Raw genomic sequence first — 27,500 nt, 5'->3', positions numbered from 1 at the left:
ATGTGTATTCCTTGTATTTGTTCCTTCTGGACTATTCACAAATAAGACCGAACAGCTGAAAGCCTACCCCATGATGTATGCTGTGGAGGCTAGTACGACTCATAATGCAAAACCAATTCTCTCATTTTAGCTGTGATTTCTATGTTTAAATGCTACAGATCTGCTCTTCCCCAACTAGGGGGAGGATAAATGTATGGGTCTTGGTAGTCAACAACATATTTGCACAAGGTTCATTAATTCACAGGGGACTGTATATGGACGCTTAACTAGATTCAAGACAATTAACAATTTTGTGAAATTGTTATTTTTACAGTGGTTACAACTAATTAAAATGCAAAACAGTAATTAAAATATTTTTTGTGTAATTACTGTTCTTTAGAAATCAAACGAATCCTACTAACTGTATTTCTTCCCATGCTAGATTCATTACTTACTCCATGTTGCTCTGGCACAGATTTTAAGACACAAGTTTTAGCTTGGGATATATATGCGCATGTATACATGTGTGCATAGACATCTGCACATGCGTTTTAAGTATGGGGAATATCACTGAGGCATTTGATGAAGGAGAGTAATTGGAAAAAATTACACGAGTTCTGAGTAGATAAACAACAGTATTAACCTATGAGCCTTTTAAAAATGCAATGGAGGCAAAAAAATACTGTACCTTGTTCCAATATCCAGCCAACTTCCATAATCTTTAACCAAAAAGAAAAAATGCTAGGAAATAAACCAACTTTGATTAGTACATCAACATTGCACAATTTGAAACACAAAATTAAAAACCATGTTTTCAGGCTGTTTACTCCAAGTTTCTAATTCTTCAAGTAGAACAAGGGCAAGACCTTTCCAGGACTGCTCATCTGGACCAAAGTAAGGAATAGTCTAGGAGCCAGAAATAGATTTAACATGGTATCAAACACAAATAGCTAAAGATGGACTAAAGTTCTGTCAGGCTGGGCTGGCAAGAAACATAAGATTACCAGCAGAGAACTTTTTCAATAAGAAAAGCCAAACCACCTTATTATTTGAAATAACGGGATCCCAAATAATGCCTAGTGCCAAAGAGGAGGCTCCATATTGTTTTCACGGAATTCCACCACAAATTTCTTTGGGCAACTCTGGCAGTTCCCCACCTGTAAAATGGGAATAATGTTTGGAGAAAAGACAGAACTTGTCTGTTAGTGAACCCTGCAAATTCTAGCTGGTGGCTACATTGATTCAAGGCCATAAGCCAGTTCTCTTTCATTTTTTTTTTTTTTTTCCTGACAACTTTCTCATTTCTCAACACAGCTCCTGCATATCAAACCTCTTTGGTAATATTTTGCTTTGTATACTTTACTAATTGTTTTAAAATAGTTAGACCAAAACAGGAGAATACGTGAGATGTAAGACCTGGGTATATTGGTGCTTGCTACACAACAGTACATGCCTCTACTCTTCTGTTGGTCTAGTTAAACTGATTTTATTAGTGAAATGCTATTAGTGTGCTTTACTGGTATTTTAATCCTTTTCCTGTGGAAGTTATCAAAAATCAGATGAGTGATACAGGTTTATTCAAAACTACACAAAACTATACCTTCTCCATTTCTCACTCTACAGACAAATTAGTCATTATTTGGTTTTTTACTTACTGTTTTTCCTATGAGGTAAGATCCACAGATCACACTGTACAAGAAAATCACATCAGGAATGCTTACTCCAAAGGGACAAAACTAAAACAGCGTGTATGAAGTGAGAACACCAGCTCTACCTCCTGCTTTGAATAGGTTTCTGTTTGCCTTCTGATACCCAGTGGCACTGCTGGCTGGGTTGAAGACAATTTGAGGGGGCAACGAAAACATCTGCAAGAATTACGTTGGGGTATTGTTCAACTTTGGGTTGTTTTAGCTAGCTTGGTCTGTGGACGCAAGCTTTCTGAAGATAGCATTCCCTAACAGCTTATTACAAAGAGCACAAAATGTCTTTTCAGATGTTGCTGATCTCCTCGATTCTGACAACTCCAACAGAACTGGCGGGTAACACATTTCTCCTTTTCTTCTCTTTTTCAAGGGAAGGTGGGGTGAGCAAAAGGTTCAAAATTCCTGAAAAATCAACTGAGCCCTGCACAGAGCTACAACTGATATTCTTATTTAAATTCTTCCTAGGAATTTGATTGGAAAGCACATGAGAAACTCAGAATGATAACTTATTACTTCATTTTTGTCTCTTAGTACTATGAGAATATTGCTTCTTCAGAAGCATCAATTGCATGAAATTCAAAGAGTGGTGATTGGAGTTTTATCTCTGAATTATGGTAGGATTTCACCAATTCACTGCCCTAGTTACAAAAACTTTGAAGTCTGAAACAAATTCAGATCTCTCTAGATGGAATTAGAGAACCCTCTGCTTCTTGATCTTATTTGAAGAGAATATGCAACAACAACTTACCAAAGCCATAATGTCTGAAATCACAAGAACAATGAGGAAAAGGCTGCAAAGAAAAAAAAAACAAAACCAAAAACCAGACCATCAACCTTTATTTATAGCCACAGATGTTACAAAGCTTATTAAATCCCCATAAAGAAATTAAAATAAGATATGATTTCTTGCACTTGTCTTTCAAATCACTCACAAACATTTCAGTGTATTAGAGAACAGTTAAAATATATGACTAGGACATCTGGCATTTGTAATCCCACCCTGCTTGAAAAAGACATTTTCACATTAACAGAGTTTTGATTTTGCAACAGAGAAACCTAACATGAAGTCATTTTTTGGAGAACAAGAGCATCTTACAAACAGCACCTGCCCACTCCTGATGCAGGGAGCTCACGAGCCGGTTAGGCAAAATAAAGCTGATTTAGAAGCTTCCAGATGGATTCAAGAGTGAGCAAAGCTGCTTGGTCTAGGCAGACAGGCTGTTTGACCTGAGCCGATCAGTCCTATCTTGACAACCACCCTGCTGGGTAGGAGGCTGCTAAAGGAGGTGCTCGCCCCCCTTCCAGATCTCCGGGTGTCCATAAGCTGCTTTGGGAACACCCAGCATTTTGGTGGTGTGCTCCCAAACCCATGGGCCTCTCTGTCAGGTGGCAGGTTACTTCTGGAAAGCAGGCTGTGGTCAGTAAAAGGAACCAGAAGGGAGCATGCAGAGCTTAATCATCTTTTCATTAAACTATGTAAATCCTAAATTACATGAAAGCAATTGCTATAACTGGTTAAAACTAGTTTCTAAGCTAATGACACTGAAGCAATGTTGCAAACAGCTGACCCATTAACAGAAAAATCTTTAACTAGAATACAGTTAATTTATCAGTACGACCATTATAAATCCACAAAGATTTTTTTGGGGGGAAAACATCCTGCTGCGGCGTTGCACGAGCATGTAGTCCAGGAACAACCATACCAATGCCTCCTGATGAGGAAGTTTCTGATACCACCTACATCAGCTATGCTTCATTAGTAAATAAGGATGCAACAAACCAACTGTATCTCAGACGCACTGAAAGGATTTTCTCCATTTACCTATGGCTCAGATGTTGCAATCTTGCAGTGCCTAGGAGGCACCCAACTAGAGGGCTGTTTTCACAGGCAAGCTCCAAGAACATATTCTGACAGAACATTCCCCATGAACAGAAAAACCAAAACCAAACCACTTTAATCTGTAAATTTAATCTGTAAGTTTAGGAGCAATTTGTCCAAATCACAAAAATCTACTTTTCGCCCATCTGAACCGCAGGAAGCCTTTCGCAACAGAAGGACAACACTAATTTCAGGACGCATTTATACACTGCAAAGACAAGATAGTCCCCTGTGAAGGTTTAATTTCTCTAGCAGGGGCAGCAAGAGCAATAAAGAGTGCAGCACAGACTTCAGGATGCTCTGACAATCAGAGCACCTCCTCTCTAGGGATCCTGGGCACATCTTGTGGTTTCTGCCCTATTCCCAGGCTGACGCTGTGGCAGCATTGCTGCTATTGTTACCTGAGCACAGCTAAATGAGGCTGGCACAAATACCAGCTGGAGTTACAACCACAGCCTCATAAAGCAGCACAGACGTCCTCATGTCCCCTGCTTTAACTTGATGCTATTTCCCCTCTCACACACTCAGATGCAAATTCCATAAAAGTTCGCAATATCACTGCTGTTGCCAAGGAAAGCATTAGGAAATGCTGACCTTTATGATGCCTGAGCCCTAGAAATATAAATCGCTAGCCAGTCTTCTGAGCAACCCCGATTCCTCAACGCAGCCCTGCTTCTGTATAACCCTTAGTGAGGAGGACAAATACCCTTCCTTGGGGGTCCAGGGACAGCCCAAGTACGCTGCACACACAGCTAAGGCAGAGAAGGTAAAAGGGATGGTGAGCCTTGTGCTTCCTGTCCAACAAGAAGTCAGATTTCGGGCTGCCGCGTCCCTTGTTAGTACTGGCTGGCACCGTATAAGGAGACAAAAGGCAAGGCACAAGCAGAATGAAAACAGAAAGACAGAGGGCATCACACTGAGCAAGGGCAGCGTCCTCCTGCTCAGCTGAGCAATATGCAGGGCGGAGTCCCTGTGGCCCCCCTGCCACTGTCCAGCGAGACTTTCGGTCAACCCCACACAACATCCCACGGTGACAAACTCAAAACCACGTGTCTGACAGGGACCTCCTCCGTCACAGCAACCATTCATAATTCCACCTGATGAGCAGAGGATTCAGTCATGTGCACTGGGTGCGGTGAAAGGGGTAGGGAGGGCTAACAGTTAAAAAGAAAAAAAAGAAAACGAAAAGAAAAAATCTTGATACCATGAGAAGAGTGAGGGTAGTTCAAGTCTGGCTACAGCACTCTACGAGGCTGGGCACCTGCCTCACGCTCCCTCTGAAAAGTCTTTAGAGATGGAGAAAGGACTGGCAGTCATCCAGCCTTACTACAAAAAAATATGTAAAACTGAACACACTTGGGAAGCACTGAACTGCGATGGAAGGGCATATAGCCGCCTTTTTTTTTTTAAATGCTATTTGTGGTGAGGTCAGTGCTACAAAGCTGTAAATCAGTTACATTATGAACGGGTTATTTTTAAAATATTGTACTATAGGCAGAGATGCAATATAAAACAAAACCCAGACTTCAAATTCTGCTCATTTTTCCACATTATGGGGGAGAATTGCTCCTTCTGTGTATTGTCAACAAAGAATATTAAATATCTGATTGTTTCAGACAAGGCCAACACTTTCATTTATACTCATTTATCAATAAGAAAAGAATTCCTGAGCTTGCAAAATCACTGAACAAAAACCCAAACCATAATAACAAATAAAGGTAACAATGTGATCTATTGTGGGTTTTTTTTTAAATTTAGATTGAGATTTGGCAATTCTGAAATCTTTCAAAATAGATTTGAAAACCTTACTAATACAAAAAAATATAGTACTTACTGTACCTCTTAGAAGACAGTTGTGTTGTGACTTGAACAGCTTCAAAAGCACACGATACCAGCACAAACGGGATTACAACCTGTTTAAAACACAAGCTATGTTTTGGTTTATAGCCATATTTACAAAACAACCTGGTAGGCTGTGGAAACATTTTCCTGCTTTTGAAGTTATCACGGAATGTGCATATTACAAAAATAAAATACTGGCAAGAAAGGGTAGAAACTAATTTTCCAGGAAGCACATTTAGTAAATGAATAAAAAACCCCTTCCATGGTCATAGCTGAACTGCAGTGAAATAAGCCATGAGGCAATATGGAAAACTATAATTAAAACACATTAATGATCCTCACTTCATTTATCCATTTTAGCACTAGTGATAAATACTTCAGCAAGGCTAGAAGACAGAACTATTCAGGTCCAATATCTCATGTGACAGGCTGAAGAGCTCTAAGCATAATAGGACAATCTCAACTCAACCAGAAAAAAAAAAAAAGTGAATACAGAATGTGTTCTGTAAGGCCGAGTCACTGATCACACTGCCCCTCCAAAGCCAAGTCAAGCAAATGTAAACAGTTCAGTAAAATAAGGATAAACCAAACGAGTTAGAAACATGAAAGTTGCCTTTTGCTCTTCCCAAAGTTGACTTGCAATCCTAAGGTAGTAGTGTAAACCATTGCTAAAATCTGTTCTTTCAAATCCAGAAGGTTTGCATTATTGACTTATGTCCTGCAGTATAACACGCAGTATACCTGTAACTTAAGTCTGCTTTCTCTGGGACAGAAGCAGCAGAAAGGCAGAGGCAGGAAACACTGATTATTTTAGCAAGAACCCATAAATTCCATGCCTCCCTCTCTGTTTGCCTCTTTCCCCCTCTGGCAGATCCTTTACTCAAATATTAGAAAAGAGCTCCCACACCTTGCCTGAAAACAAGCGCAATCCAATTTTTGATAAACTATTAAAAAAATATAAAAACCAATATTCCTTGTAAAATGACAACCTAATCAGTAGAGCACTCAAAGCCTGTACTTAATGTAATGTAGACAGAGCTAATAAAATATATAGATCCTCAATGTTTCTGTAGATACTATACTACAGGGAAAGCCTATAGTTTTTCAAATAATTTAAGTCTTTTCAATGTTTAAACTTTCCACTTTAATACAATAAACGATCTAACACAGTTAAATTATACTTCCATGCACTTTAGCTTCTCTTTTGGGAACAGAAGGATCCATCTCTAGAAACACTACAAAGGCCGAAAGCTTCACACATGGTTAAGAAGGCTAATAAAGCTCAAATACATATATGTTTTTGTGAATTGCAAAGTAACAACCATGTACATGGTACATTATTTATGAAACTGTTCTCTGAGAAAATTTCACTACGGTAAGATTACTAACCTTTAGCACAAGCAAGCCTCCCATCATGAAGGGACTGAACGCAGTCAAGAAACAATAGACAGAAGCAGGATCAAAACTAGAAAAACACAGAAAAAATATTACAACATATCCTCAAAATGGCATTTTCCATCAAAACCCAGAGCATTTAGTTACTCCTGTAACACACTGTGCATATATGCATTTTTAAACAAGGCTTCCAACTTTCTCCTTTCTTGCTCAAATATTAAATCAGCAAGGACAGCCTACCTCATCTTCCTTTCTCTACAACTTTTCTCTGCTTGTGTCTTCCAAGGTGCCATGCTGTTGGTGAGCAGCCGAGCTCTCTCTGCTCGTGCTGCCAATAATATCTAATGGAAATTGAGACGACCTCATAACCAACAAGCTTAGGCTCTTAGGGAACATGTTACAGAGAGCAGAAATGAAATAAATGGTTATCATTATTCCACTGACTATTGCTTTAATCCTACTGCCCTGATTTTGCTAACCAAATTTAAATTTATTATGTCAACTGCAGGAAGAATTTTTTGTACCCTGTGTCTAAAATCAATGAATAAAACCTACCTGTTAACAGACGCTATGTTTCCAGTGCCAAAAAAGGCTGTCACTATGAAGAAAACCTATGCGTACTTAAGGAAAATACAATGAAGAAATGGCTGCAGTAAAACAAAACCAGCATTTTCCCCCCTGCATTCTAATTTACTTTCAAAATCCTACCATGAAACTAGAAGAAGCTGACCCACTATTACAGCTTTGCAGCACATTAAGAAATCCGAGGTATTGCCTCGCTCTACCCAAGATTTCACACATGACTATGTCAATTTTAAAAGACAGGGACTGCCTGGCTAACATTTTAGAGCTGGTCTTGAGACCTCTGCCAGAAAGCTGCAGCTTGTTTTTTCTGGGCACCTACCTGGCAAGATAGGAACATCCCTGGACCGCAATCCCAAATGCACATTCAAACACACCTGCTTTTGCAGACAGTAATGACATATGCACGTGTAGTGCAGACCAAAGGAGATGGCTTTATTGTGGAATGGACTGTGGAAGAGGTAGTTGGCTACGAAACAAGACTAAAGGTTCCTATGCTATCCCTCACATATTGTCCAAAGGTTGTGCTGAGTCTATCCATTGCAACACAGGACTCAGTTTTTTTCTTACTTGAGGGAGGGAGGACGACTCGTGCAGTATCCGTATAGCTTTTTTATAAACCCTACCTTTTTCATCTAGGTATAACACTTGCGGCTGTGTGAGTCCACGAAAGATATTTTTCTACCTCCTGAGCTCACTGGGGCCCGTTATAGCTCACATCTCTCCAGCAGAAGAATGGGTTTTAAATGCTTTTTTGCATCAGGCAGAAGGTTAGTCAGTGAGAACGGCTGCTGCTGCCAGAGCTCCCCCTGGTCTTTCCATTCCTGTTACGTAGCTCCTGCCCTGGATCATTTAAGTCTCTGCATAAACAATTTACTACCAACTGTTCAGCAGAATCGTTGGGATTCTGCATGCAATGTTTTGGAAGGATTAGATCAGCATAACTAAAGAAATTATGCTTCCCAAGAGTATCACATCATTTCAAGTTTAGTAACACAGCAGTCCAACAGCACCGTGCAGTTCTGCCAGTTAAGATTTATAAGAACAACAGTTCTGCAATAAAACAAAAAAACCACCAGTAGCACATAGGTCTAATCAAAATGCTAAGCATAAGCAACCTGGATCATATTCTGGAAGATGAGGCTATAAGGTCCCTCAGCACTTGCTGACTTTTGGGCCCTATATAGGAACCTTGAGACAATCAAGACGTACAGCTCACAGGGTTGTAGTTGCAATGTGACTGCTCTAGTAGAAAAGGTTTCTCTTCCAATACCACTATTTCTAAACATTGAACAGCATCTAAATTAAAAAAGCCACATCTTTTGAGCAGGTGTGTATCATACCTGTTTTCTGCAAAGACGACCTGCAAATTGTGTATTTTTTCAGGATCCGAACAAAATATATTAAAATGTTTTAGACTAAGATGAGATTAAAGTAGAGCTACATTCAAGTGTTAGATTAAAGTATTACTATGCTGGAGCTTTAAAAAAATACTATTGGATTGTTTGATTTTTGTTTTGGCTAATTTTTAGCATCTGACAGACAGCAGCAGCTTTAACTAAAAGTTAACTTACCTTTTGTTAAAATAGCAAATAAAATTGATAAATTTACTGCAAGGTGTCTCAGCCGCTTTTCAGGTATACTCTAAAGCAAACACAAATGTTCAACACCTAGCAAATTGTTTTGCCTCCTTCCTTAGCACTGAACTGCCTTCGTAATGAGGTATCTGTCACACTTCCTCCACTGCAGGTTCCCAATGCCCAAGAGCGTTGTCCCAAATTCCAACAGCATAGACTTTGCAGCTGTGATCCACCCTCTCAGATTTCGTGATTCTATGAACTATAAAGCCTGTTTTTGCAGTAGCCAGTATTGAGACAACTCCCTCCCCAGCTCCAGCTATGATATTCCACCTGCACTAGAAACCCGTATGTTCTAGACTGGCTCGTAATTTCTCTCTCACTTGCATACCCATCACCCTTGCTGCCAAATACCTCTCACTTAACTGCAGTCCCATGATGGAAGAGAAAAATGCCAACCTTATGAAGTCTGTACAATATTAAAAAAAATAAAATCAGCTGTAGTTTCAGTTACAGTAATGCAAAGTAACGGCTATATTTGTGAACAAACAGCTCTTTCCTCCCAAGCCCATATGATTTCTAACAGCAGAAACCACGTGGGTATAAAGAATCCTAGGCCGGATTCTGGGAACACATTTCACTAAGAGTCTGCAGGAAAATTCCTTCTCATCTGCCTGGCCATGGCCAATTCCTGCCCCCTAACATTTTCTTCCTAACACACTGCCGTACTCTAAAAATGAGAAAACGAGAATAACTTCAGTATCACCTTTTCCAACTGATTTGTGAAGCTTGAATGAGTTCCCTCCTGCCAAAATGTATTAAAACAAAATTAAACTGAAAAACAGGACTCCTTAGAAGAAAGTTTACCTCAAGAGACCAAACCTTTCAAAGTGGCCAAGGAGCCAGATTCCAAAACAGTGCAGTTCGTACTGAATCTTTTACTGCTTTATCAAAACCCATAAATGTATAAGACCATTATCTTCTGAGCAACATGAGTCAAATCATCATCACCAGCTGCTCCAGTGGCTACCAGGCTACAAATTTTGATTGTGAGGCCTTCTGAAACAAACCCATCTTTTCCTTGGAACACAGCAACTGGGAAAAGGATACAAAGAAGAAAGACCTGCGGATGTCATCTAGGTGGAGCTGTCGAAACTGAGTTATATCAGTAGCATAGGCGAAGTTGAATACAGCAAGCTGGAAAGACAGCAGAAGAAATCAATACTGAACATGAACTGATGTACTTTGATAGAACCACCGTATTTTTACTGAAATGAATGAGAAATAAACCTACTCCCCTATCAGCTGTTATTAGAGTAGTATTATGATGCGGACTGCAAACCTTTCCCATATTTTCATTATACTTTAATGAATCTGCCAGAAAGATTGTACAAGTGAGATGATCAAATGAACAGTGAAGCTTCCACTGCTATCTACACTAAAAATGAACTTCTATGCCTTAGACTTATCATCATCTTTTTTCATCATAAATATTCTTCCTACACACACGCGCTTCCACTGTTCACAAGAGGATGTGGATAAAGACCCACAGAAATAAAAGACTGCAATTATCCTCAGTTGACTTATGTTGTGAGCGAGAATACTAAAATATTCTCCATCTCCTTCACTCAGTTCTCAGAACAGTATCTCTTGACCTGAAGAGAAATTGTCTTCATGGAGTTTAAGAGGTCAATTAACTCCTTTTCACTGGGGAAAAGAAAAAAAACCAACACTAACAACACTTTAATTAAAAATAATCTCACATCATCAGAAAACTGAGCTGGATTCTCCAATACAAGATTTACTTTGTGGTGTATATTATCAGGCAAGTCTAGAGATGATTTTTCTAACCTAAAAACGAGAAGCAGGGGTATGCATTATTGTTCCTTTCACTTGAAACCAAAAGTCAAATGACATACAGGGAGTGACAACAGAAAATTTAATTACAGCTTACCCATGTTCTTTCTGTTTGCATTTGATTAATAAAGTGTTCATCACTGTTAATACTGCTTTAATAGAATTTTATTTTAAAACAGAACATCAGACCATCGTCAGACAGGGAAGCATCACAGATGCCTTGTTACGAGATGCAAAAGGTAGAGTGGGTGCTATAGTGGAAGACAAAGTAGATCCCACAGATGACTATGCTGTGCTAGAAACCTCTGGCTGCAATCATGGCCCCACGCTAAGTGTACATTTTTACATTCAGCGTCCTTCTCTATCACTTAGGATGCGACAAAACATGCTCAGAATATCATAACTATAGCATAAAGAAATTCCCATTGTAATTTCTAATATTCAGCTTTGAATTGGCAAAGCCTGTTCTCTCTTGTTTTAAAACTTTCTCCCTTGCAGGAGAACCACAAAACCACAGTATGTGTCAGGTACGCTCTGGTGACTGCCTAGGCTCAGATTTCACCTCCCAGCACTTCTCCCTAATTACTATGAGCTGCAAAAGGAAGGAAAGATGCACACCGCCACTTCTATTACAAGTGACTCTGGCCACTCCCATGCATCTGTCCCCAGGTTCTCTGTGACCTGCACCAAGGACAGTACATTTGGGAGGAGCGGGGGACAGCTGTGCTGCACACCTGCCTGGCTCCGAGCACGCAGTCAACTCTGCAACCGGCACTTCGGATCTAACCAAATCCATGGCATAGCCACAGTTTGCTAAACCCTTGTCCTTATCTAAAAGCTAAGTAGGGGTGCAAGCAGCATGGGCTTTGAAAATCGCTGACAACATACTAAACTTTAAGCTGAAAGAAGCTGCACTGATTACAAAACTCCCTCTCCAGGCAAATCAGAGAAGGTGCTGGTTCCAGGTTAGCCTCTGGCTCTTCATCTGTCTAATCAGAAATAAAACTCCGTCCTTGAAGAAAGAGGGGAACGACAAAGTCAAACTAAGATTTCTGGTATTTCCTATAGGTCATTTCAGAAATCAATTTATTTATTTTCAGCCTCTCACTTGTGACTGCCATCAGAACAAGAAAAAGTACAGTGACATTGCACTTAATCTCAAGAGTTACTGTACCTTATGCTGAATTAGCACTACACTTGACAAACAGAGCTTTGTAGCCTACAGAACATACCACTAAGTCAAACTGATTTCCTGCATTCCTAGAAATGGCTCTGATGTGGAATATCTTCAGTAACAAAAATTATAAATCTCTCTTAAAAGGTCGCATTCCTATCTCATGAAACAGCTGATACTGGCTTCCCAAACTTGAAGAAATGCAAAGTGTGGCTCTATGAAAACCACTCAGAATATTTATTATATCCTCGAGGGAAAAAAATAAAAATATAAAGCTGATAATTAACTAATCTGGAGCTGTTACCTTTGGTTTGAATGAAAGACCATAGTGCTGCAGGGCTTCTTGCTCCATGTTTATCCATGCAAACATCAAACCAGACAGCACCAGTGGAAAGAGAGCTTCATACCTGAAGAGTAACATAATAATCATAGTAAGTGCAGTCATTAACTATTTAACATCAAATACTGACATGATTGTTTTCTTTTTTCTTCACACAAATGATATACCAAAGACCTAGTGGCATTCTCCCCCTTCTCTCCTTATTTCTGAGGGGTACCCACAGTTGGTTGGTTGAAGTTTAAAGCCATACTACTGCAAATAGTAAAAGTAGGAGAAACAGGCTCCTTTGTCATGTTGTGCACCCATTTTCTCATTTGATGGCTGCCACGACACTGGATGAGTACCCTTTGTGTCATGGCCAATTTTAATAAAACTGGAATAAAATTAAAAAGAAACAGGAAAAAGGAATCACGTTCAGCACCCATTTTCTGCAAAATGGAAAATTTTGTAATGAGAGCTATTTGGAAGTGAGAGGCTACAGCCCAACCCAGAGAGCAACTAGAGACTCTGTCTCTTTAGGACCTAATCACACAAAGTCATTCTGGTGATCTCAGTCCAGTCCCAAGAAGAGAGGCATCTGTATAACAAAAAGAGCATTACGTTTCACTGAAGCAAAATGTCCTTTTCTTTACTGTATACCAATCCATCGCAATAGCAGCGTCAAGTCATGCCTAACCAAGGCTGCTAAGCTCTGTTCAAGCTACACCCCCAGTCTCAGAGGAGTACTTCTGGCTCCTACAGCATTCAAACACAGCAAACTATGAGTGTACTTATGTGAGAGATTAAAACCCCCAGATAACTTCAGGATGTAGATTGTCATTGGATAATATTAGTTTCTCCTTGCCCTCTGCATCTCAATTGCACTCCATGGTGCCTCTCAGGTGTTTTTTTTTTTCTTTCAGGATAAAATGTGTCAGGATACTGACACTGACTGTGAGACTAATACTTACAAGACTGTAAATTTTTCCCTTTTTACTTTTTCCCCTTGGACACACACTTATTTGTCTAAAAATAAGAGAATAATTGCAGTTAATCTTGGCATTGTTTCTGTTGTGCCTCCCCACTAGCGTAGCTACAAGGCCATTTCAAACTGGAACAAAAAATTTTGGATAGTCATTTCTGCTTTAATTATCAGAACAACAAACAGTGAAACATGAAGACAACAACAGTTAGGTTGTCAGTAGCAAAAGTACCTTTGATCCTCACAGTGGTCTACACTTGCCTAAAAATGGAATGTCTTCAACTGAGTCAGTGACAACTGGTTGTATGCAACCATGCTCTGCAGCTGGCTTCAATACTTCCACAGAGCTGCACCTAGAGAGGCGCTGTGATTACCTGGGCCATGCACTGGGTTATCATTACACGGTATAACAGAGCCACTGAGGAGAGAAACACTGGATACTTTTGGCACCTAGTGCCTTGTTTTTGCTATGATTGGTTGTTTTGGGTTTGTTTTGTTTTAAAGAATTGTTCCAAAATTTGTTGGTCTATTTCAACATTGTAGGAAGACAGCAGAGAGCTATGAGCACTTAAGTGGTCTGGTGCAGGGCCAAAATACAAAGAGGGAGGTTGCCAGCCTCAGAGAGAACAACATTCATGCTTTATCCGGTAGTCAGGACAGGCTAAGAAGGTTGAGTGTAAGAGTGTGTGTGTGGACAGGAGTGAGAATAGGATCAAAAACTTAACAGGGAAGTGGGAGGAAGGGGAGACAGGAAATAAAAAAAAAAAAGACGCTTCATCTAAAATGAGAGTATCCACAAGAGGCAGCTATTGCAAAATGTCTGCTGCAAGATATTTTATTCCACTTAATTTTCCAGTGTAATTAAATCCAGAGGATAAGTGGGAGGGGAGGTGGAAGGAACAGTTTCTACATTCTGCATTAATTATGCTCTTAAGAGCTACTGAGTCTGGGAAAAAAAAGGGTTGGCTGACACAGTGTTTTCTTCATTTACAAGCTCTGAGGAGTTCTCTTTTATCCAAAGAGAAGCAAGCCCTGCTCTTTATGGGGACTAGCATGCCTCTGAAAAAATTACTTCCATGAAAATACCTCTGAATAAAATTTTCCCTCATTTTAGGGCTGTTTCCTGTCACATTTCATTTAAGCCATAACTAGACACCAGTGCTGAGCAGCTGGGAGAGAAGTTATTTCCTTTTGTTTCTGAGCAGAAAAGCACATTCCAAAACAACAAAGGACATAAACTAAACCAGACTGTCTTATTTTGGTGCAAGATTGTTTGAATGCATACCCTTCCAGCCACTGAAAGGAATGCCAACAAAACAGTGGTTGTAATACAAGGAAGAATATGGAAGTTCCCCTGAAATTTTATTTAGGAAACTAAACGAGGAGATAAATGGTGAGACTACAGCTGGAAGCACATGCTCCACCTTTAACAGAAATGTTCATGAGATTCATCAGTTTCACATTTAGCCCTGGATTTTCATATGTAAGACCAACTGAAATAGAGTAAGAAAGTACCCTGTGCTGAGGAGCAGGTAGATGGACATCAGGGAGAGCAATATGCTGAACAGTCGCTGAAAGAGGAACGTGGGGCTCAGTAACGGCAACACCAAGGAAGAAACTGCAATAAAAAGAGATCCATCAGTCACTACATGCAAAACGTTTCATTCTCAGTAACAAGATAACATTCTTCAAATCTTGACACTTTATGTACAGAAATTCAATACTGGTCACATATGCCCTTCTACATTCAGAAGTTACTTATCCTAAAGAAAACCCAGTGTTTGTAATGCTTAATACTCATCAAAAGTAATTTTAGTTCCCAACAATCTTAATTGCCTGGCTTTCTATCTCACAGCCTTTATAACTGCTCATGAACTGATGTTAAGAGTCCTTAAGATGATGCTGAAGCAGTACCCCAAAAAACAGTCAAACTTGACTCACCATGGCCCCGAGGACCTCTGGCAGCTCAAAGGCTGCAGTTACAGAGCCATGGCTCCACTGTACAAGATTAGGAAACCTGCCACATTTTGAGGAGCAACTGAAAATACTGGTAGTGAAGATACAGAAACTATCAACTTCTTAGCTTCTCTACCTGGAAGTTTTAAAACAGTAATATTTAAGGACCTACAGGGGACCTATCTGTCATGATTCATGCCTCTTGCCTTCAACTTGCAATGCATTTCTCTAATGCAGGGGTGGTATCTTAAGAGTTGCATGTCACTCCTTAAAGCAGTCTGTTGCTCAACTGCCCAGTCAGTCCCGGTTAGCAGAGTCCATTCTGCCCCTAGCTGGGAAACTTCTGAATGGGAAGACAGGGCCCAACAGTTTGCAGGAAGTGAGCAAAATTGGGAAGAAAGGAAATGGTCTATTGGAAGAGTGAGTAAAGAAGAAGAAAACCAAAGGAAAAGTGGCCAGTGCTTGTAGCAAGGAAAGGGAGAAGGAAAAGCATTGCTGTGATTTAATCTTTAAACCTGATTTTTTTTTAATATGAATATTGTATGTGTTTATAAAGAAGTGTGCTGACAATATAACATTGGTGTGACAAATAACATTGGTGTGATTCTTCACTGTGGTATAGTGCCCTCACGTTACTGAATCATTCAAAGACTGCATTGACAGTAAGTCATAATTAATAATCACTCTATTAAGGAACAGAAATAAGACTATAATATATGGGAAGTGTTTGCTCATTCTTATTGCCATAGTATACATTAGTATTTATAGTAAACGTATCAATGGAAGAGAGATGAGGCTGTTTCGAAAACCTGTGGGTCAGTACGTTTTATCTCCTGGCTTTCAGCCTTGGCCACTGCTACAATTACAGAATAAGTGACTTCATTGCAAGGGTGCTCCAGCCTTTCAGCATCACTTGTAGCTTTCTATACTTAAAGAAGGCCTGACTCAAGGAGGAACTCCAGGGACGCCACCATAAGTCAGAACGGCTGGAAAGAAATTCAGCATGGCAACTGGCCTGTGTGAATGACACTCAACACATTAGATGTGTATCACTCTCTGAAAGCAATCATAGATGAGAACAGGTGAGTGGCTGGTAGGTCATAATTAGCCTTTCCCTTCCATCTCTGATGTAACACATCAGATATTAACCACCAAAGACCTGCAGATGTCTGGCTGACCTATACAATTCTCTGTATGTGTCTCCCGCACACAGTTCTGACACCAAATTCCTCAAAATTTGGCAAGTTGCTCTGCGACAAAAACTTTAAAACATAATATACATTCATTTAGAAATATCTGCTAACATAAGATGGTTCTGAAGAACATGGGAAGCAGCTCAATTAACTTTATGCCTCCTGGTTTTACTTCTATGCTTGCGGTTAACATATACTGCATGATCCATAAGGTGTAACAGGTAAAGCCAGCCACACACAGGCCTGCAGTAACCCACCCATCACTAATTCATTTGCCCAGTTCTCCAAAAACCAGTCCTTCTTAAAAAAAAAAAAAAAAAAAAAAAAATTAGGCCTAAATTAAAACTTTAAACAAGGTAGGCTTCATATTGATCAGAATGAATAGCTGGGGAGGAGGGAACAATTTGCTAAAAAACTTCAGCAGTCTATCATACTGACATGACAATAATACTCATATCAATATTATTGCAAATAAATACTGATAACTCTGTGTTTCTGGTTATATATATACCCAGAGAGGTGCAAAATAAGAGTTCAGTAAGTAACAGTGTCATTCTTCCACAGCTAAGCAAACAGATGAAGAAGAGTTTGACCACCTGTAAAGCCACCAACCTTGGAAAAGCTACACTAGACCTTGGTACCTTAATTCTTACGGTGCCATGTTTGTGGTAGTCACTAGTGACAAGGCAGATGCCAGTTGTTGTGGTAGTGACAAGACATTTCTCTCCAACAGGAGTACTGAGGGCATGTTGTTGGATGCCTTAGCTTTTTACCTGCTTAGTTCTGTGTTTAATTATGTAGAGCAACTTCAGCAAGTATATAAAGCTCCTACCTTGTATATCATATTCACTTAAAATGATTACTTCCAGTCTGAAAGACTTTGCTAAAATATTCAATACTACCATGGCAGCAAGTAGACTTTTTGGGTATAGACAGTTAGCTTTATTTTTATCACAGAAACATCACCCAAAGCAAAGATAATTTCTAGATTTCTCTGACTGCCCAAATCTTCTCTTAGATGAAAAATGTTTTTCTCTCACCTTTACACAGGAGAGAAAGATAACCTTTACCCTCAATTCCTGCACCAGTAAAGTCAAGCAGGGTATCACTGATTTCATCAACTTTACAACTGCAAGGAATTCGTCCACACAGAGATCCCCACTTCGCTTAGCAGGCTGTGAAGAGTTAGGAAAGCACGATGGGAAGGAAAATGCTCCAAAGAAAGCTACATTACAAAGGGAGCGTTGCTCACACACACCGTGACCACAATCACTTGTATTAATCTCGAATCCATTTGCCCAGACAGAAGCAGGATTGCTAAAAACTGACAAGGTCTGCTGAAGTTAAAACAATGCCACCAGTACAGGAAAGTACAAGACATCCAGTGACAAGATAACAAAAGTAATAATTCTTCCATTAAACTATTTTTAAATTCCTGGTCTTGACTTTTAGCAATGAGCTGCTATCAAACTTTGCATGGGATATGCACTCAGAGATAAACAATGCTTAACATTTTTTAATGGACCCCCACAGGAATCTTTTTATAGCTGAAATACAAAACGTATTGCTTCACTGTATTCCATAACCCCAGTGATAATTACATTTGCTCTGTTCAATCATCCTAATATTTTAATTTTAGAGTGGTGAAAGATCCATAGACTTAGAAGTTGTTTTTTTTTCTTTAATAATTGGATTCTATCAGATATCAAATATGCATTGGCATCTTTAGTTCACAGGTATTTTGCAAGAGAGCTCTGAAAAGCACTTCTATACCCCAACTTCAAGTTTCTATTGAAATACAGCAACCAGCTTTCCTCACTTCCCTATGCTTAACTGGATTGCTTGCACAACACCTCAAATCACCCTTATCTGGCTCCAAGTGAAACAAAAAGGGAATTTATACCATTATGTGAGGTTCTTCAAGATACTTGGAATATTAAAAAAAAAAAAAAAAAAAAAAAAGATAAAGCTACTTGTAAATCAAAGTTGTTTGCATTTTATTACAAACCTACAAAGGAGTAATATTTTAGAAGACTTTCTAACACATTCCTCAGAAAACCTCACTTAGGAAAGAATAGTGAACACATGTAAGAACTATTAGAAGTCAAATAAAGAAATACGTGCAAATGTAAGATGTTAATAAAAAAGTGTCACCGCCCGCCACCCAAGCCCAAGCCCCATGAACTTATCAACATACAAGTTTGTGAGGAAAGATGTTCTTACCTAGAGTCATCCAGCTAATAATTTGATTCAATACAGGCAATCCCTGTTTGTTCTTAAGACTGTCATGGGTACTGCTCACAACGTATGTTGAAAGTGCAATACTCAACATCTAGAAAGAAGAAATCAGGCAATCAGAGACATAATTAATGTATGGATCTCTGCCATCATGTACTAAATATGTAAATATGCTTTAGAGTTGCATAAACACCTCATCTGAATCAACATAAGAACAGGAAGTCTGTTACATAGTGTCAAGTATTTCTAGCTTTTTACAATTTATGCTTTTTAAAATTTTCTTCTAGATTTTCTTTTTTAATTCTTATTATGTATTTGTACTATTTTTAAACAGTTTAAACAAGTGCTGTGGGCCACTGATTTTGACATGATATGCTCTTTGTCAAAAGTTAACTCTTAAATACTCATGTAAACCACAGAAAACACATGTCCCCAGTTTTTCGAGGAGCACTTGTTCTCAAACAGCAACCACAAAGAACCAGCAGAACTTCTGGCTTTGCTGCAGGATCAGGTACAGGGGGAAGGGTAGTTTAGGCAAGAGTTTTGCCTGGGCAGCATAGCTCCTGTAAGTAGACAGCAGCAGCACAGCAGACGAGAGGTGGATTTTAAGAGATGGAAAGAAGCCGCAATCTTAGCAGACTATTCAGTCGAAATTGTCTGAACCACATCAAGCAGAGCCCTCTGCCTTGGAGAAGCAGTGAAGCTGAAGTTTTTTTTTTCCTTGACTAATTCAAGAGACACCATTCAGTCATCAAGTAGGTGCAAAAAACTTTAGGAAAATTATCCCACGAGTCAGTAATTTTTGAAAGATGACAATTATCCAAGCAAATGCTAGAGCCAAGTTTTCAATTACTGCTATTTATTCAAAGCTTTACAGTTCCACTAAAAGGCAAATCAAGCATGCATGGTACTTTGCAAACAGGTGCTTTAAAACTGCATTACAAGACATAATTGCTGTTGTGACTTTTTTAGTGCAAAGCAACTACACAGTGTTCACATCCATCACTTTTTACCATATGAATAGCTGCCATTCCCCTGCCAGACGAAGTGATACCTCCTGGTACCTCCCCAGAGGATACACTTAGCAGTCAGCATCCTTTTTTGTCTAGGTTTCACAGGTGCTCAGTATCACAGAATCATTTAGGTTGGAAAAGACCTTTAAGATCATCGAGTCCAACTGTTAACCTAACAATGCCAAGTCCACCACTAAACCATGTCCCTGAGCACCACCAAGTCTGCCCATCTTTTAAACACCTCCAAGGATGAGGACTCAGCCACTTTCCTAGGCGGCCTGTTCCAGTGCTTGACAACCCTTTCAGTGAAGAAATATTCCCTAATAGCCAATCTAAACCTCCCCTGGTGCAACTCACATCTTGTTGTATCACCTGTTACTTGGGAAAAGAGACTGACACCCACCTTGCTAAAAGACAGAAGTAGTATTAACCAAAAGACAATTATCTCCTTGCCATATCAAACAAAATTCAGCAAAAAAAAAAATGTTACTCCTGCTTTAATGATACCAAGAGAAAACCTGAAAACTCATGGCAATTTTCAGAAACTGTGAGGGTGTAATTAGTATCTTCTGCCTCAAGCACTGACATGTATCAAAACTTCAAAATTAGATCTAAACATAACTGAAGTTTTTGAAACAGAAATGTAGATGTAACCATATGAAGTTACTTAAGCTTGCATTTTTACTTTTTAAAATTTATTTATTTATTCACTTTTGCTGTACAGTCTTTTTGATTGTGGTTTGGTTGTCTGGAACCTTTTTGTTCCTTTAAGGTTAATACCCATGTCGGAAATCTATAGTGTGTAGGTACAAAACTCAGTGAATGAGTAGTCTGTAAATGGCCTCTCAGATCCATGCAAGTATGTAATTCATAGGCATTTGCTCAGGTGTACACTCTGTCCCATCCATGAAGATATCAACACAAAAATATATAGTTCAGGACTGGAGGGAATTATAATTTCTGTGGAGGACTACATGCAAACTGGTGGGGTTTTTGCCTACTCTGAGGATCTCTGCCAACTCAGGTTTCTTTTTGAGCAAAAGGAGAGAAATTCATGTAAAGGAATAAGCTTTGCTCCTTACCAGGCATGATATTGTCACTATAGGCTAATTCCCCGATGGAAAAGGAAACTCACTTGGACAACAAAGAAGAAAGTTGTCTTCAGAAGAGAAAAAAAATTCACCGTAAGTACAAAAAAACCCTAGGCTATGCTGAATCCCTCTTTCTCTGACTGAAATAGGAAGAGAACTGAAAAGGGGAGTGTCTTTATTCAGGTGCAATTCCAAAATAACTTCTGAAGAACAACTCAGGCAAATAAGAACTACTTGAGCCTTTGAGAAACAAGATAATATTTCTTGAAAATGCAGCTCATCCCAAATGAGCAGATGCAAAAATTTGAGGTGAGACGAAATGAAAGATTTAAAAGAGGATTCTTGCACTCAGATTCTACCAAAACAAAGAGGAAAATTATTTAAAAAAAAAAATTAAAAAAATCAGGGGATCCTGATCAGAGAAGTTTGGCCAGATCAGCAGCAACCCAATCGTGTGTGCTTACGTGTATGAATGTCAGTACCCTGATCACTCTCTGTCATTGCAAGTACATTTCATCTGACTAGAGGATCCATTTCACCCTTAAAAGCGCGTAGAAGTCATAAATCAAAACTCATGTGTTCAAAATACTCCAAACCAGCATTTCTGAAGATTACTCCCCTCTGTCCCCATTGAAAATACCAACTCAAAAGAAAAAGAACAAGGGAATTTGATTGCCTAGAAATACTACTCTGCTGACATTTTCCTTTTGGATGCCTGTACGTTTCAAAGCAACTAAATGCAACCTAACCTCAGACCAAGTTATTTATTTAGAAACAGGTAATACCTCCATAATGTCCTTTATTCAGACTTAGAGGGGAAAATCTCCCCTCCCAATCTGTTCCTTACCCAGAGTGTGAATGGTGGATCCCATGTTTTCCATTCCCAAGTAAGCTTTTGAAATAAAAATCTAATAGAGACTAGTAATTAGATGTCACTATTGTAAAATATCCTCTGATTAAGAAGCAATTTGAGGAGCTTTATGATCTTCTTAAAGGTTGGGAGAAAAACGAAGACATTACTCCCTGAACAAGCAGGCAGAACATTTTCATCTTAATTAAGTATCTCAGGGCTCTGTGAGTGAATTTCCTGACTCCCTAAAGTTGGCTCAAGAATAGCCTGGCATTACTTTTTCACTACAGATCTATTTCATCATTAGCATCATTTGTGAGCTTCTCCACAAAGTTACACCATGTCAGACACTGCAGCAGTTGCGTGGTGAGTTGACGCTGGCCAGCTGCCCACCCAGCCGCTCTCTCACTCCCCTGTCCCATACAATTTGTTTTCAGGCATTCCCATTAGAAATCCACTGCTGACTACATATTGAAAATATATGTCCTAAATGCTTAGGAAAAGGAACTGATACCTCTTTTCCACAGTTAAGCTGAAAAAGTTAAGATAAACCACCAGAACATTATACATGTGTGCGTGCTCCGGTAAAGGCACTGTAAGCATTCATTATTCTTTATCCTCCTCCTCTTAACTAATTTGAGCTCCGTACCTAAATCACTGATACAGTGAATGCATTGCTTAGCTCAGTAAGAAACTCCAGCATGTAAGTCATAACCAATAAAGCTGGTCCTGAAATAAAACCATTATCTTGTAATAAGTTAAAAAAAAAAAAGGCAGCAGACATACAAGGTATTATTAGAATCTTAAAGGCCCTCTAGAACTTAATTAGCACCTACTATAATAAGATCTACCTATTTCATGAAGCTATAAGGAAAAAAAAGTCATCTTTCATCTGAAAGAAGATTTAAGCAACAGAAAACCAGCTCAATATCAGTCTCACATTGTTATTAAAGAGCCAGAAACTGGAAAGAACCCCCTGAACCAGCAAGCCTGTCCTTAGTGTGCATGTGCAATTCCTGCAAAGGTCATGGGAATATACATACACAGACCAAGGCAGGACAAACTCTCAAACTCTCAGAGTAGAGCATCGAAATATGCATGCACATCTATGTATCAATACTCATAAATATGCACAGGGTGAGCTTTCGGTAACACAGCATTATAGTATTTAAAAACGCATATTACTATGAGCACATGGTCCTCTTGAAATAGTCAAGGAGAAAACTCTTGTGAACAATCATTTTCTTCTTGAAAATTGTGGCCTTGGTAGGAACATGTTCTTAGAAAATACATAAAAATTTGCACGTAAAAGCCCTCTAACATTCAGCAACTGACCTGATAAAAATGTAGTTTCAGATCTTCATTATTTCTGTACTTATTTGCACTTTTACAAGGAGATGCCAATGAGAAGCAAGAGAACAAGAGAGTCAGCAAACCAGCAGCTATTCTGTAAAAACAAACAAAAGAACAATAAAAATCTAGGAAATATCATCAAAAGATTCAGGAAGTTTTCGTAGAAGTGTTCTTCACTAAGATGAAATCGTTCATTACAGTATCAAGGCTTAATACATTAAGGAAACTTCAAAATCCAACTTTAGATAAACAAAATCCAATCCAGAAACAAGGGTGGTTTAGGTTGTTGGGTTTTTTTTTGTGGTGGCCAGTTGGGTTTTTTGGGGGGGTGGTGGTGGTGTTTGTGGGTTTGGTTTTTTTTTTTTGTTTATACTAGCTTGCCATCCACAAATACAGTTATGCTCTTTTCATGGCATTGGCAAAAAAAAAATATCTCCGTTTTGACCATGTGTCTGATCTGTCACCCGTTACTTTTAGGTACTTTTGATTATCTCTAAATAATATCTTGAATAAAATAGAAAAAGCCATCGGTGATCTGAAGTTAGTGCTTTCAAGGTTTGTCATCTAGTAGGGTAATTACACCACCATTACTATCAAATACATACACAGCTTTTTCTAAATGCAACAGGAAGACCAACAGGAAGATTGTCACTCATCACATAAACAGAGGGAAAAAAGTACTGCTTGGCATTATTGATAAAATCTGCTAATTCCAAAATAACAGACATGATTCACTGGAAGATCAATACTAATATCGCCTCCGATTGTCTCCCTTCAGCCATCAAGCAAGCAGAGGAACTGTAAAGGCAGCAGCAGTTTTTCCATGTATTTTTCTTTCATGCTACAACCTTGATATGGAAGTAGTCAAACCACGCAGTCCTCGCTTCCACTTGTCCCTTGGCATCTCCACTAAGAGACTACTGACAAAAATGTCCATTTGTGACTGCTCCACTCATTCTGTTTTCTCAGGCATAACACAAAAATGCACAAATACCTCACATTCAGTAAAATCAGGCTACACAGGCGTATCTCAATAGCAATTCTCAAGTAATGATCTAACCAATGCAGGAACACAGTTGCAGGCTACTCACTCACTCAATGGACATTGGAAGGTATTTCTGGAGATCAGTCTAGTCCAACTCCCTACTCAAAGCAGTGCTAACTACAGCAGGCTGCTCAGGGCCATATCTAGCTGGGTGTTGAACACTTCCACTGATGGAGACTCCACAACCTCTCTGGGGAACCTGTTCCAGTGCTTGACCACCCTCAGCATTTTTCTTATGTTTAAATGGAATTTCCTGTACCTGAATTTTTGCCTGTTTCTTGTCTCTTCACTGAACACTGAAAAGAATCTGTCTTCTTTACTCTTCTCCCCTAGACGGGTATTTATATACATTGATAAGGCCCTCCTGAGTCTTCTCCAGAATAACCAGTTCCAGCTCTCTTAATCTCTCCTCCAGGATAAGCAGTCCAAGCTCTCACTCACTCTCCTGTGACAGATGCTCTAATCTCTTACTCATTTTAACAGCCATTCTCTGGACCTGGTCCAGTATGTCCACATCTCTTTCCAGAGAGCCCAGAACTGGACACAGCACTTTCAGATGCATCTCATCAGGGCTGAGTAGAGAGGAATAATTACCTTCACCATAATTTCCCCTTCATGCTGACTACTCCAAATTACCTTCTGGTCCTTCCTATGTTTAGAAATGGTTTGCTTCCAGGATTAGATGCTTGAGTACCTTTCCAGGGATTGAGGTGAGCCGGACTGGCCTGTAGTCCCCTGGATCCTCTGTCTTGCCCCTTCTGAAGACAACAGTGACACCTGCTTTTTTCCAGTCCTCAGGAACCTCTCCCACCAGCTGCTGCCACAATACTTCAAAGATTATCACAGTGACATTGGCCCTCAGCTCTCTTGGGTGTATCCCATCAGGGCCCAGAGACTTGTGCATGTCCAATTTGCTTAAATGTTCCCTAACCTGATCCTCTTCCACGAAGGTTATGTTTTCCTTGCTCCAGACTTGCCCACAGGTCTCAACAGTCTGAAGGCTGAGGTACCTGATGGCCAGTCTTACCAGTGAAGATGGAGGCAAAAGAAGGTCCCGGCCTTTTCCATGTCCTTTATCACCAGGTCCCCCTCCCAGTCAGCAGCAGGGCCACATTTTCCCTAGTCTTTCTTTTGCTGCTGCATGCTGTCTCATTGTACATTACATCCCACACCAGATTCAACTCCAGGAGAGCTTTGGTTTTCCTAACCTATTCAGACAGCGTCTTTATGTTCCTCCTGGGTCATCTGACCCTGCTTTCACCTCCTGTATGCTTCCTTTTTATGACTGAGTTGAGTCAGGAACTCCCCATTAGTACCATACAAGTTTTATTAATGTGCTGAAGAAGCCCTGACCTGGGCTCAAATCAAGAACAGATTTAATAAATGCACCTATTTCTCCCTAGCACTCTAATTTCTCCCTTCTGTATCTTCTTTCCCAGCATCTCCTTATCTTCAATATCCTGAATTGTCACATATACGTATATTTTAAATTGTTCCTTCTAGTCTTTTCAGATTCAAAACTCCCTTGACAAGATTCAGACAGGCACAAACTGTTTCAGAGGTATGAAGTTTCATTAGAAAAATAAATAGGAAGATGTACAGTCTGGGTAAGGTGAATGTAAAGAAGTGACAGAAGATATGAAGGTAATTTAATTACATTTTGATATCTAAGCTGCGCTCAAATGTTCTAAAGAATAAAAAAACCTGAGTTTGAACCAGCAGAAATACATACATGTGTACGTACAGCTGAGAGGTTGTAACGTAGTCAAAACAAATCTGTTCTGAATATTTCTAATGTGCTCAAGAATCAAGACTAAGAGAGGTTTTCAACAGATAGATTTAAATTACAGTGAAAAATATCAAGGCAGAATGTCAATAATTTTGGAAATATCTGTTCTCATAATTCTATCTGCAATCATATGTTACTGCTCAAATCCCACATTTTACTGAGGATCAGGCACCCCAGCTCTGATGAGGCAGTATCTTCTGCCAGACAGCAGAAGGAGTGGTTGCAGTCCAGGTCAATTCATGTCTCTCTCTGCAGTAACTACAACCATACCACAAGCCTAACGTCTTCAGGCCAACCACCTGTATTGCATCCAGATATGATAGAATGCTTGTGTGATGAAAGAGTAGCTCACAAGAGGAGAGGGACAGATGACAAAGATGTACTAGAAAAAAATGCAAATCAATGAATGTAGAAAATCAGACAAGCAACAGCCGAAAGTAAAATGCAGAACAGAGAAGCAGAAGTGGGGATAAAAAGAGACAAAGGAGACACCAAGGAAGAAGAAAGCTCACCTATCCTATTTGTTCTATTTCCCTGAATATCTCGTTAGGTACAGAGTGCTATTCAAAGATAGATTATTCAAAATTAGATGGAGCAATTCAGAAAGATGCTGTCAAAATAAATTGCCTTTGAATAAATGTTCTTATTCACATCTGTCAGTGCTATTTACCATGTCTGCACCCCAGTGAAGCTCCTCCTTTAATGATGACCTTTATTTTCATGTAAAATTTGCAAATTTTTGTATTGTGAGAAATGTTTCCTTCAACAAGAAATGCAAAGAGCAAATGGATGTGGCAAAAGAATTAAAAGTCTATTCTCATTCACATTAGTGAATAACTGAGGTCTCTATAATCATGTTATTTAAATTCTGAATTTCAATACCTGTCTCAGCCAGCTTTCAATAATACAATTCCTTACACATATCAAAAGTCAGCCCAAATTTTGAATATCAAAGAGAGAAAAAAAAAGTTTAAAGAACAACATGAGATTCTTACACCAGAGGAATGTTTGGTTCTCTTCCTACAACAGGCATTAAAGGAAATATTGCCAGGAGCACACACAGAAGAGTCCAGATCAATGCTGTTTTCTAAAAGAAGAAAAACAAATGTGATTTTCTAGAGGTCATGTGGACAGACAATTGTCTAATCAGAAAAAAATACTTATCAAACTAGTAATGGCTACTAGCATCTCCAACATTCAAAACACCCCTGAATCTATCAAGAATAAAATTAACCGAATAAAGGGCACAGAGTCATTGGTATTACAGCCCTTCAATTTAATACAGAAAAGAATCTCATTTACATAGCTGTCAAAATCCTATCAAAGACAATGTGAATTAAAGCTAAGTTTATACTTAAAAGCACCTGCTCAAAATGTGGCCCTTCACAGACATTGCAGTCACCACAAAGCTTATGGAACCTTACGGAAGAAAGGAATAAAACTAATCTCATCAGAAGTTTGCAACAGCTAACTTATCACCTATTTCTAGCAACATGGTAACATTTTCCTGTCTTTGAATCTGAATGCCATTTGATTTAACCACTATAATTGCCTAAGTAGTTCTCTAAACTCTTTGCTAGGAGGAAAAAAAAAAACCCAAACATCCCATTCCAGGTGTTTTACTCTAAAAAAAGACATCAAGAGCTGTATCACTTAAAGTTTTCAAGCTCAGGTCCTGAAAGC

The 27,500-nt window shown here is 39.2% G+C and overlaps 1 protein-coding gene across 8 annotated transcripts in view; it reads right to left on the bottom strand.

Moving 5' to 3' along the window:
• Nucleotides 1–27,500, bottom strand: part of PIGN (phosphatidylinositol glycan anchor biosynthesis class N) — a 98,097-nt gene that overhangs the window by 14,137 nt on the left and 56,460 nt on the right. For 3 of the 8 annotated variants that reach the window (XR_004841604.1, XM_009635714.2, XM_035891321.1), the window contains 11 exons: nt 26,813–26,904; nt 22,966–23,077; nt 18,662–18,770; nt 14,805–14,907; nt 12,293–12,395; nt 10,068–10,154; nt 7,354–7,409; nt 6,793–6,868; nt 5,401–5,474; nt 2,431–2,473; nt 668–720 (listed from right to left, as the gene is read on the bottom strand). Coding sequence is in view for 6 of the 8 variants with exons in the window: in XM_009635714.2 (XP_009634009.1) it covers nt 668–720; nt 2,431–2,473; nt 5,401–5,474; nt 6,793–6,868; nt 7,354–7,409; nt 10,068–10,154; nt 12,293–12,395; nt 14,805–14,907; nt 18,662–18,770; nt 22,966–23,077; nt 26,813–26,904 (908 nt within the window). In the remaining 2 variants the exon portion in view is untranslated. Of the gene's footprint in view, nt 1–667; nt 721–2,430; nt 2,474–3,064; nt 4,716–5,395; nt 5,475–6,792; nt 6,869–7,353; nt 7,410–10,067; nt 10,155–12,292; nt 12,396–14,804; nt 14,908–18,661; nt 18,771–22,965; nt 23,078–26,812; nt 26,905–27,500 lie in introns of those variants that run through there. The other 5 variants (XR_004841605.1, XM_035891322.1, XM_035891319.1 and 2 more) reach the window with 5 other exon arrangements.

The sequence above is a fragment of the Egretta garzetta genome, unplaced genomic scaffold (genome assembly GCF_000687185.1).
Source record: "Egretta garzetta isolate BGI_Z169 unplaced genomic scaffold, ASM68718v1 scaffold463, whole genome shotgun sequence".
In the NCBI taxonomy this organism is placed as follows: Eukaryota; Metazoa; Chordata; class Aves; order Pelecaniformes; family Ardeidae; genus Egretta; species Egretta garzetta.
Note: the sequence above shows the minus strand (reverse complement) of the source record. Positions and strands in the feature narration are given on the sequence as shown.